We start from the raw sequence: 11,881 nt of genomic DNA, 5'->3' as shown, positions 1-11,881 counted from the left end.
CTCTGCCTCGGTTTTCCTCACCTATAAAACGGTGATAATGCCCACTCTGAAAGGTCATTGTGATAACTAAGAGAGATAACGTATGGCACGCATTTAGCACAGTGCCAGGTACGGCAGAGGTGTTCCCGCGTTCAGCTCCTCGGGTTCTCTTGTCTCTGGGAGTGGTCCCTTTACGCGCTCAGAAACCTCTCCATTGCAGTGCTGAGGTCGGGCAGTAGAGGGCAGTCTCGACATTGCCATCGCGGAGTACGCGGTTCCCCCCGGGGCCGCGGGGGCCTCGTGGGTCCTCCGGAGGCCGGGAGGTGGGCGCAGGTGTGCCGCAGCTCGGCTCCTGGGCGGGGGCAGTTCGCCCAGGGCTCCCCTGCCGGGGCTGAGTGTCCTGGGCTGGCGCCTGCAGCCTCGATCATCTAGTCCCCATCCGATCTCGCACTGCTAGTTCTGAACAAATTGCCCGGCTTCTCCAAACCTCGGCGCGCGCGCGGTCCCCAGGCCGGCGGGGAGGCGCCTCGCGCAGAGCCGCTAGACGTTGATGAAGGATCCCTGGTCGCCGTTGGCCGTCTCCGGCTCCACGCAGCGCCCCTTCCTCCGTGTGACCCTGCGGTTCCGGTGGAATTTGGCATAGCAGCGCAGCCCTGAGCGAAGAGAGTCAAGGGGGTCAGGGGGGGGCCCACCGCCAGGGCCCGCCCCTTCCTTCCCCGCATCGCATCCTCTGGGACCCCCGCCCCCACCGCCCCGCACACTTTCACCACCCCTTCTTTGTGCTGCCCTAAAACCCACCCACTCAACACACGGCAGCCGGAGTGGGCTTAGAAAAGACAATGGGCGGGGGGTGGGGTGGGGGAGGAAGGATGCAGAGACGGAGCACAGCGGCTGTTCGGGGCCGTGAAGCTGTTCTGTGATACTGGAATGGTGGACACATGATGCATTTATCAAAACCCGTGGAATGCTCAATGCCGAGAGTGAACCGAATGCAAACCATGGGCTTTATCAAGACAGTTCTTCAACTGTAAAGAGCATACCACACTAATGCAAGATAACAGGGGAAACCATGCAGGGGGGTGGGGGGAGAGGGCACAGGAGAACTGTATTTTCTGTGCAAGTTTTCTGTAATCCCAAAGCTGCTAAAAAAGATGGTCTATTAAAAAATGTGTAAAATGGGGCGCCTGGGTGGCGCAGTCGGTTAAGCGTCCGACTTCAGCCAGGTCACGATCTCGCGGTCCGGGAGTTCGAGCCCCGCGTCAGGCTCTGGGCTGATGGCTCGGAGCCTGGAGCCTGTTTCTGATTCTGTGTCTCCCTCTCTCTCTGCCCCTCCCCCGTTCATGCTCTGTCTCTCTCTGTCCCAAAAATAAATAAACGTTGAAAAAAAAAATGTGTAAAGGGATGCAGATTCTGCCCTCCCCTATAAACCTCCTGTGGCTCCCCCTGGTACTCAAATAGAAATCCAAACTTCCCACTCTGGCTTACAAGACCGCCTGGGACCTGGACCCGCCTCCCGTCTGCCCTCTTCACTTCCCACTCTCCTCTTGACCAACTCCAGCCACACTCAGTCTTCTTGCTTTTCCTCAACACCCAGTCATGCTCTGCCCCAGGGCCTTTGCACTTGCTTTTCCCTTAGCCAGAATCCCTTTCCCAAGCTCTCTGCATCCCTGGCTCCTTCACAGCCTTCACGTCTCAGAGACCCTCCCTGACCACCCAAATTAAAGTCAGTGTGGCCCTTCTGGCCCACCAGTGGGAGGGTTTCTTAGCTGAAGCTCTCTCTGTCATGGCCACCAGCATCTACTGGGATACACGGCAGGTAGATGTATTTTTCATTTAAGGCCTCAGAAGGCCACATCCTCCTGGTGGTGGCAGGTGGAAAGAGATGTGAGTGTGGCCTGAGCAATCCCACCACTTCAGGTTAGGAGTGACCTCAGGGAGAGAGGACATTGCTACTTTAAGATTCACTTATGTCACCTTCCAGAGAATAAAGGAGCAAGCTGCTGGGTAGAGTTTGTGCTTAGTGGCCTAGAATTTACACCTGGGTCACTGGGCTTCCAGACCTGTGGCCACACAAGTGACACTTGGAAAGGGGAGGGGATTCATGAGCAGGAGTACCAGGTTCCCACAGAAGCCCCTTCAGAACCCTCCAGAACCCAGGCTGGCCCTGACTGCTGGACTTAAGCCCTGGGCCCCGTGTTCAGCATTTCAGGATCTCTCAGAGGTCCTCAGGACTCTTGGTCCTCAGGAGGGTTCCTGGCCACCGCCTAGATCCCTCTGGTGTGGCATCTTGGTGACAGCCGCCTCCCGGGCCATCTTTAATGAGCTGCCTGAGTTGTCACTTCTGTTCTTTTTTTTTCTGGAGCCTGAGTCTCCCAGGAGGAAGCAAGCGTTCCTTCCAGGACCGACCAGTGCCAGAGGGATGAGAGGAAAGGAGCAGATGGGGCTTTGGATGCCGACGTATCTTCCGGATGCCTGGAAAGCTGCCCCCTCCCGCCCGAGGCCCAGGGGAGGAAAGAAGGAAGGATTCCTGGATGGTGGGGCCACCCCCTGAGCACCCGGCCAGGCACCAACCAGGCCGGTGCAGCTCAGCAGGGCCGCATCCCCCCCACCTGGGCGCTCGGGGTCGGACCTGAAGGCCAAGGATTGAGATCGGACCTCAGAAGTGTTCTGGCCAACCTGGACTGGAGTGCCCTCCTGCCGGCTCCATACCTCAGCCTCCTGCTCTGTGAAATGGGTCCCCAACCCTGCCTACACGTAACAGAAGGCAGTTTCCCTGCACCCTCCCCACCCTGCCTTCTCCTCACCTCCCTGTCGGTCCCGTCTATCTCCACTCCTGTCCCTCAGCATCCTGCAGCAGGGACCACGTCACTCTCCCACCTAACACCTGCCTACGACTTCCAATTCTAACTCAAACAAGGCTGACAACGTCCCGTGTGATCCTCCCCGCTAGCTTCTCCCACCCGGCCCTTGGGCCACCTTCTCTGTCGGCCACTGTATGCCGGGCCCACTCAAACACACCAGCCTTGTTCCTGCCCAAGGTCCTCGCCTTTGGCCTGCTTCTTGCCTGGGGCTCTCTCTCCGTCCCCACACCCTCCATCTTCCGGAGGCTGGTCCCCACTGTCCCCTCCAGTCTGTCCTTCCTAAAACAAATCTGATCCTCATCAGACCACCTGGATTATTTTCTTTACAGCCCTTATTACTTTCTAAAGACACCTTATCTCTATTTGCTTCGTATCCGCTCATCCCATTAGAATGGAATCCGTGGGTGCACTTTGCCGGTTCTCTTCGCCGCTGAATCTCGAGTGTCCAGAACGGTACCTGATACTCAATAAATATTTCTTGACTTGGGGACGCCTGGGTGGCTCAGTCCGTTGGGCGTACGGCTCTTGATCTCGACTCAGGTCATGATCTCACAGTTTGTGAGATCGAGCCCTGCGCTGGGCTCTGCACTGACAGTGTGGATGGAGCCTGCTTGGGATTCTCTCTCTTCCCCCCTCTCGCTCTGCCCCTCCCCTGCTTGTTCTCTTTCTCTTTCAAAGCAAACAAACAAAATATTTCTTGACTGACTAGACCGTGTAGCTGTATTGCTTTCACCGCAGATAATTTTTGAGGCTAATCTGAGTAAAAACAGGGCTTGTATCTCAGGATGGTCCGTAGAGGGACTGAGACCAAATTCTCCCACTCAGAACACGTGAACACTGATTAGCTAGTGAATGATACCGAGCAACTATTGTTCACATTTGGTATTTTATCTTTAAAAGCGTACTTCTCTTTTAGAGAGATATACTGAAGTAATCACAGGTGAAATATCTGTAAACTCCCAAGAGTTGCTTCAAAATCACACTGGGAACTGAGTGGGGGGGGGAGAAGTGGCACAGATGGGCATTGAGTCTGTAAATCCTGATGCAGAATGATGGGAAATCACTCTGGGGGGGCTAATGGTTGTAATAATGATTTCTAACACGTACGTTTGAAATGTTTCAGAATGCAAAATTAAAAGCATTCCCCTACTTCTCTGGCTGTGTGAGTTCGGGCAAGTCACTTAACCTCTCTGTGCCTCCGTTTGCTTATGTGCGGAAGGGGGATCATAATAGCTCCCTTTCCCGGGACGCTTGTGCAGATTATGGGAGATGGTGTGAGTGAAGTTCTCGGCACAAGAGCCCGGCACAGCGGGGCGCACCTGGGCAGGCGGGAGCTCAGAAGAGTTAAGGACGTAGCTGGCCAAGTGCATCCTCCCCTGGGACAGTGCTGGGAAATCCACCCCACCCCTTGTTATCACACTTGGAAGGCCTCCCCAGGGATAGAATTCTGGTATGAAAGTACCAGCCTTCTCAGATGTGATCTTATTTAAAGAGATGCGCGCCTCTCCTCCCTTCTCCCACCTCCAGATCACAGGAGATCATGCCAGCTTGTATTTCAAGAGGTGAGAAAAGCACATCTGAGAACCGATGCCAGGAATCAAGACTAAATGAGTTCACAGATTGGGAAGGCACCGAGCAAAGCTGTTCTTGCTCATGTTTTCAGCTCCCAAAGCCCTCTTCCACCCTCTCCTTGGCCGCAGGCCCCTCTGCCCACCCTCTTCAGAGCCCAGGGGACCCCCGCCCCCCAGGAGTGCGGGCTCACCTTCCATACACATGCAATCATCAAAGCATTTGTTGTTGAGGCCGCGGTTGTGGGGCGTGCAGAGATGTTCCCGAAGGTCACAGCAGCTCCCTGCTCACACAGCAAGTGCGCGGTCGGCCACGCTTCCCCGGACCCTCCCACCGCCGAGCCCGCCGTCCCACTAGACAGGAGATCTATCATCTCCGTGGCAGGGCCGTGGCCCGGCAGGGTGGGCCATCTGGTGCGCAAGGCTCCCTACTGGGACCACCTATGGATGCCATGGCCGAGGCCCCCCAGGGGCGGGTGGCAGAGACCCCAGCTGCCCCAGATGGGCAATTGATAGAGCACGGGCAGAGCGAAGGGGGTGTGGGATGGCCTCCCAGGGAGAGGGGGCAGAGCAGCTGGGGGGGGGTGTGGAGCTGGGAGGGGCTTCAGGGACCATTGCTGCCAAGGTCCACTTTGACAGATGGGAAAACTGAAGCCCCTCCCCCCCGCCGCCTGCCTGGTGGGGGGGGGAGCAGCAGGGGGGTGGGGGGGCGGGGGGGCCAATGTAGACCCGAGACAGGGCTTTGCCCACCACACACCGAGCCAGCTCTTAGGAAGACTGTCCAGCTGACCCCAAATCAAGCCTTTTCTTTGCACTCAGGGTGAAAGCCATGTGTTGCAGAGGAAACGGCCTGTCCGGGAGCTGGTGGTCTAAACACTGGGGATGACAGGGTCCCTTTCCCTGGGTTGCTATGAGGAGCAAATAAAGTATGACAGCGCCACTCAGGAAAGAGGTAGCTCAGGTTTTTGTTATTTCTCTCCCTTTTAGGGCCACGGACCCACAGGCCCTGCTCACGTGCCTGGGAGCGTCCCCACACCCGTGCAGCCTCCCCTCCACCACCCCAACCCTGACCCTGCACCCAGCCGTGTGCCCTGGAGGCGGATGCTGGCTCTGTACCTGGCAAGCAGTCTTGATGATGGTCGCACGGCTCACCCTCAGCCGGTGACGTTCCGTTACCATCGCTGGAGAGTTTAGCCCAGTGTTTCTCTGGCAACGAGAAGTTCTGCTGTCAGAAGCTGACGCCAAGCAGAGCAGAGAGACTCGGCACGTGGGTGCCGGGGACTGGGTGCTCACGCTGCCCCCTGTACGGTGTGACGTGGACAGGACTGTCTACCTCGCTCTCTCTGCCTTCGTCTTCTCCTCTCTAAAATGGGCTCAACAGCAGGATGGGCCTAACAGTTTTGTTTTGTTTTGTTTTTTCGGGTAAAACGAGCTGGTAGAGGAACACGTTTGCCGTGTGATCGGCACTTGAGAACAGCCTTTGCCTTGTGGGTGTCAGTGCCAATTTAGACGCCACGCCCTCCCACTCTGGACACCTGTAGGTCAGGCTGGGCTCACCGGGGCCCCCACCGTGACAGACAGTGAGGGGGGTGAGGGAGAACCCAGGAGTGGGGGTGGAGGGCTGGGCGGACGTACCTTTCTTCTTTGCAGAGGGCCAGACCTCAGGTTTTAAGTCTTCATAATCGGTCCAGTCGAACAAGGCCATGTCCAGTGTGGGCATCACCTCCCCATCAGGCCTGGGCTGAGCCTGCAGGAGGGACATGGAGAGGAGGGAGCCTGGAGCTCCCAACAGGTGCGAGTCGAAACATGGGACCCCAGAACCAGGGGGTTAAGGAAGGGCTCCTTAGAGGCCAGCTCGTCCTCTGCTGGGCAGCCTGGAATCCCAGCCCTGGGGACACGGGGACAGCTGCCTAAGCAGTTCTCTCACTCTGCAGCCACCACCCCAGCGGGATGGTATTAATGCAGACAGGTCAGTTATCCGCCAGGCCCCTGAGGGAGGGACTGGGAAGGCATTCGTGCCTGCTCAGGGTTTCTACACCTATGCAGCCGGGGAGTTGGGTGAAGCCCAGCCACTCGCTTTCCTGTCCCTTCTCTCCTCTGACAAGTCATTGGCTCTGTAGCACCGCGAGGCCGCCGCTCAGTTCACCTCGCAGCCAGCGGTCTCGGGGCTGGATCAGTGCACAAGGACGTGTTGGTACGTGTGAAAATTTTTCCCCGAGGTCCCTGCTCTTTTCCATGTGGACCCGGTGTGCTGAGCTGGCACCTGCTCTCTTGCCTGTCCCTGGAGTGAACCCTAGGACCCCTTTGTCCCAGACAGTAGCAGCGCTTTTAGCACAGAGCGTCTGCCGGGCTGCAGCTGAGTTGGACAGGCATCAGGAGACCTGGTCTGCCTCTAGCCCCGGTGGCCTCATCCCGCTCCCTCCCACCCCTGTGCCTCGGTCTCCCTAAATATACGATGAGGCTCTTCTGGGACCCCTTACCTGGGGCCACAGGGATGTGACAGGCAGGATCAGGGACTCTTCTGTGGCAGGTGCTGCCTCAAAGGTGGTTAGGTAGAGGATGGTGGGGGCCAGGCTGGTGGAGGATTCCTCCATCGTGGCATCCGGTGCCTGGTCTTCGGACGGCTCTGCCTTCTTCATCAGGGAGCTAGGACCTCGGACCAAGGCTCGGCCTGAGACACGGAGTGGGAAACACAGGAGCTTTATCTGCTCACCACCCTGTGTCAACCCACAGCACAACTCACATTTCCATCTGCAAACAAGGAGGCAGCAGGGACTATGTGACAAGCCATGGGCTCAGCCAACTCTCCTGTTGCCCACCTTCCTGGGGAGGTGGAAACGAGGGACTGGGGTGGTGGGGAGAGAGGAGGGAGGTCTTGAATGAACTTGCAGTGTTGCCCCCAGGAGGCAGCCCAAGGATGCTCTCTCTAAAGCAGCATTCCGGCCAGTTCAAGTCAGGTTAGCGGATACAGCCGGGGCCGTAAGTGCAACAAGTGGGAACTGGTGGGATTGACCACGGAAGGCTTCCCGGAAGAGGTGAGGTGTGACTAGGAGAGGCTGAGAGGCACTGCAATGGGGAGAGGTCTTTGAGATGGTAAGATCCACAGTTTGTCACGTACAAGCAAGGGCTTCCTATGTGGTGATAACCATCGCCCTGTTATATGCTGGGTCCTTCCTTACAAGCATTATTTCATCTAACTACGGTAGGAACTCTTAGGAGATGGGTGCTCCTTCAGGCTTCATCTCTGGGGGGGTGGTGTGGACACGGAAGCACAGAGAGGTTAGGCAACTTGCCTCAGGACACACAGCTAGGGGACAGCAGAGCCTGCATTCAAACACAGGTCCATCTGAGCACAAGGCCGATGCTTTGGCCGCAGATGCCACCCCCCAAGACCCGTGGGCATTGGGGTAAGTTGAGTGTGAGGGGACAGTGTGCAGGATTGGAGGTGGTCAGGAACAAAGGGGCTCTGAGAGAAGCTGGAGGCCCCGGGCTCACCCTTGCCTCTTTTTTCTCGGGCAAGATCTGACTTTGAGTTTGATTGGGTCAGTCGGGGCCACCCCACCCTCCGGAAACAAACCCCAGAGAGTAGAAAGGGGACTTAGGGACCATTGAATCCACTCCATTCATTTTACAGACAAGGCAACTGGGGCCCAGTCAGCCAGAGCTCCCCAGCAGGTCGGCAGTACCGGGCCTGGCCTCCAGCACTGTCCCCTCCTCCACTCACCCGCCACACCGACTCTCTTGGGGTGGGGGATGGGGGCCCTTGGTCCCATGGAGCTGGGGCCTGGAGTTGAGCCAGGATGAGTTCATGCCTTGTGAGTCCTTGAGGATGCCAACCTCCCCCACCCAACCTGACCGTGACCTCCAAGGGGGTGGGAGGCTGAGTCTAAGTGGGGATCTCTCGACTGTGTTCTGTCCACTTGGGGGGGGGGGTCTCAGGAGGCCTAGCAAGGAAGACCCCAGCGGTTGCAGGAGGTGGGGTGCCCAGCCTCCATCACGCTCCTCTTGGAGAACACCTGCCCCACATTTGTGGCACTTGGTCGGCCCCTGGTGGCCTTGGGGCCAGGTCAGGCAGGAGGAGCTGCCTGGGCCCAGCTGTTGGGACATGTTTGTTCAGGGACCGAGTGGGCAAAGGAGGTGGCGGCCGGGGCCAGGGGGCGGCTAGGCCCTCACGGGGATTTGGGGATGTGGGAGAAACTTAAAGAAGGTGACCAGGGCCACGGGGGAGCACCCCAAGAGACAAACAGGACAGAGGCAGGAGGGATAAGGACGCCACGTCTCTCCCTGGGTCATCCGTGTCCGGGTCAGGGGACCGTGACTCCACACTGAGAGCAAGTTGAGAATCAACTAGTAACAGCTACTGCTCACGGCACGTGATGCTTGTCAGGTGCCATTCTAAGCATCTAAGTCCTCTATGAGCCCACACTGAGGGTAGATGGAGCCCTCACCCTCGTTTTGCAAAAGGGGACACCGAGGCACAGAAAGGGGACTTGCCCCGGGCACGCAGCTAGTAAGCGGCAGAGCCACAGCCGAACTGGGGCAGACCTAGCTTCAGAGTCTGAGCTCTCAGTCCCCGCTCTGGGATTCAGAGTTGAGTAAGTGTTAAGTCCCCTGGTTGGGGACCGAACTAGTCTATCTCTAATCCGGGCTTATAGTAGGGTGGATTTCGGTCAGACACAAGGCAGAGCTTCCTGACCTAGGAGAATCATTCCCACGCTCCACCACCAAGGCTCTCCCAGCTCCCTCCTCTTACCAGATCACTCCGACTTTTGAGAGACCCCCTCCCCTCCTCTGGGGGTCCACTGCCTGCCCTCTATGGAGCCTCTGGACACTTCTCCACTTCCCTTGTGCCCGCCCCCACCCCCCTCTTGGAGTCCCCTTGGCCATTGGGGTATGCCCTTCCCTCATCCCCCCACCCCTCCTTTCCATGGCAGGACCCCACCCCCTCGCAGACCTCCGGCTACCTCTGTGCAGTTTCAACCTTTCCCTGCGTCTCTTGAACTCCCTGCCACGTTTCTTGACCCTCTCTGACCCGGGAGACCGGTTCTCCTTCTCCGGGTAGGGCAGTGCCAGCCCCAGGAGCGGGCCCTTGTCCTCCAGCAGGCCTGCAGGACTCTGCCCGGGCAGCGGCTCCCCTGCCCCTGGCAGCCTGGAGGCCTGCCTGGTGGTGGTGACCACAGCCCCATCCTGAGCCCGGCCGGGCATGCCTGGGCCCCGCTCCTTCTTGCCCAGGCCCCGCCGGCGGTGGTGGCTGGCCTGAGGCATCCACAGTGCTGGGCCCTGGAGGTCGATGTGATTCTCAGGAAGGTTCCGAGCCGGGGTTCCAGGTCCCAGGGAGCCTGCCAGGCTCAGCTCCGAGAGCACCAGGAGGGCGAGGAACAGCATGGGGACAACGTGGGTGCTGGGCCCGGCCATGAGCTCTGGTCTGTAAGAAAAGCAGCACCATGAGCAGACAGCTCAACAGCCCTCCTCGTCTTCTGCTCCCCCACTTCTGCAAATCCCCTCACCCACATCATCATAGCCCGGTGTCTCTCAGCAGGGATGGAGGGGGACTTGGCCCCCAGGGGACATTTGGCAATGTCCGGAGACATTTTCGGTTGTCATAGCGGGGCAGTGCCGCCCCTTCTGGGGTCAGGGATGCCGCTAAACACCCTACAACTAGCACAGGATGGCCCACGAAGGAGGCTTGCCGGCCCAGGAAGACCACAGCGCCGAGGCTGGGAAGTCCTGGTTTGATTGGCTTTAGCGGCATCCAGGTTCCAGATTAGTCTAGAATTCTCTTTGCACAGACCTCTGCCCTTTGCCAAGTCCCCCGCAATGAGCTGCGTCCTTCCAAGCTCAGAAACAGGCCTGTCCTGCCCGAGGCTTGACTCAAAGCCCAACTCCGAACAAACAGAACAGCCTCTTTGAGCGCGTGCCACGGGCAGGAATCGGGTTCAGAGCTTTGCGGGAACTCATATCACTTCGTCCTTTCAACAAGCCTCTGAAGTGGCTCCTAGCATTTTCTGGAACAGCCACTAAGGCCCAGAGAGGTTAAGCCACACCTAGTAAGTCTCATACATGTAATTGCTACGTCTGTGCTCTGCACCTCCCTCGTGGCTGTCCCAAGACCGCTCTGTCCCTGTCTTTGCTCTTTTCTTTTCCTCTAAGGGGCCGGGAGGTTCTGACACAGCCCTGTCTCTGCCGGCGCTGAGCAACTTGGGAAGAAGCTTGGCTCTGACCCCTGCAGGGTGGGGTGAACTGACCCTGACCTACCCTCAGGATAACCCTTCATTGCCCACCAGAAGTGGGGCCTCCTCAGGGCACACACTGCTCCCCCCGCCGCCCCCCTGTGGGAGGAGGAAGCAACCCCTGGATGTTCCAGAAGACGTCGGAGCTAAGGCTCATGAGGCCTGTGGCTGGGGACGGTGGGGCAGGTGCCCAACTCTGGCGACCACCCCCTGTGGCCCCACCTGCCCCCCACAACCTCCCTGCCCCCGGCTCCCCCACCCACAGCTTCGCCTTTAGCCAACTCCCAGTGAGGCTCTCGGAACGGGCGGGGAGGGCAGGCCGGACAGGGAGGCCGGGGCCCCGCCAGGCTGACCCACTCTGAGGGGGTGGGGGGCCGAAGCGGGGGAACAGCTCCTCCCACCTTGCCTGGTCCCAGGGTCCTTTATCCTGCTCTCCTTTCATTCCAGCCTGGAGTGCCCTGGTCCCCTGCTAGGCCCAGGCCCTGCCTCCGCGGCCTGTAGCTCCGATCTTGCTAGAACCACCGACTGAGAGAAAGAGGCCTTCCTATTTCCTCCCACCCCGGGGAGCCCCCTGCGCGTCCCGGGAGAGCCTCAGGAGCCGTGTGGGACCCTGGGATGGCATGGCGTGACAGCTCCTGTCTCGTCACACAGCCTTCCGTGCCTAAGACGGTAAACCATGAAGCCCTGGCCTGCCTTGCTGTCCACCTCAGCGGCCACACGAGGATTCGGCCCCATCAACCTCACCTCCAGCCTTTCCATAATGAGGGCTCTGGAGGCCGGGGCTCAGGCAGCCGGGGCCTGTGCTCCTGGGCTCCGGAGGCAGCTGGGCGGGAGGAGGGGGACCATTCTAAAGGCCTGTCAGTCAAGTATTGTTCTGCCCCCGGGGAACCCCTTGAACCCTGTTTCCGGGCCCGAGGCAGATGCAGACTCCTCTCCAGGCTGGTTGGCCAGGCTTCGCTCTGCCTGGGACTGAGAAAGGCTTTGAGGCCGTGTGGGATGCTGTCCCCCACCCCACGCGGCCCTTCTGTCTCACAGGGACAATAGCCTGAGAGAAGCCCACAGAGTGCCCTCACCGGCAGGGGTGGTGGGAACAGAGAGGGGTGAGGCCGGTCACTCCAGAAGTGCAGGAAGAGGCCAGATGAGGCAGAGGAGGAGGGGTGGGCAGACCCACAGGCCCTCGTGGGCCAGCATGCTTGACGCGAAGCAGGTCGGTGACTCTGAGAGCCAAGGTGTGAGCTCGCTG

The 11,881-nt window shown here is 59.0% G+C and overlaps 1 protein-coding gene across 1 annotated transcript; it reads right to left on the bottom strand.

Annotated features, from left to right (window-relative positions):
* Positions 1 to 337: 337 nt before the first annotated feature.
* Positions 338 to 9,823, bottom strand: DRAXIN (dorsal inhibitory axon guidance protein). Its single transcript, XM_030326282.1, has 6 exons — positions 9,373 to 9,823; positions 6,889 to 7,079; positions 6,044 to 6,155; positions 5,525 to 5,614; positions 4,603 to 4,692; positions 338 to 632 (listed from the first exon to the last, which is right to left on the bottom strand). Exons 1-6 carry the CDS (start codon positions 9,821 to 9,823, stop codon positions 520 to 522), a joined length of 1,047 nt encoding a protein of 348 aa, XP_030182142.1. The 3' UTR covers positions 338 to 519.
* Between the last annotated feature and the right edge of the window lie 2,058 nt (positions 9,824 to 11,881).

This window comes from Lynx canadensis, chromosome C1 (genome assembly GCF_007474595.2).
Source record: "Lynx canadensis isolate LIC74 chromosome C1, mLynCan4.pri.v2, whole genome shotgun sequence".
Classification (NCBI taxonomy): domain Eukaryota; kingdom Metazoa; phylum Chordata; class Mammalia; order Carnivora; family Felidae; genus Lynx; species Lynx canadensis.
This window is presented reverse-complemented; position numbering and strand designations above follow the sequence as displayed.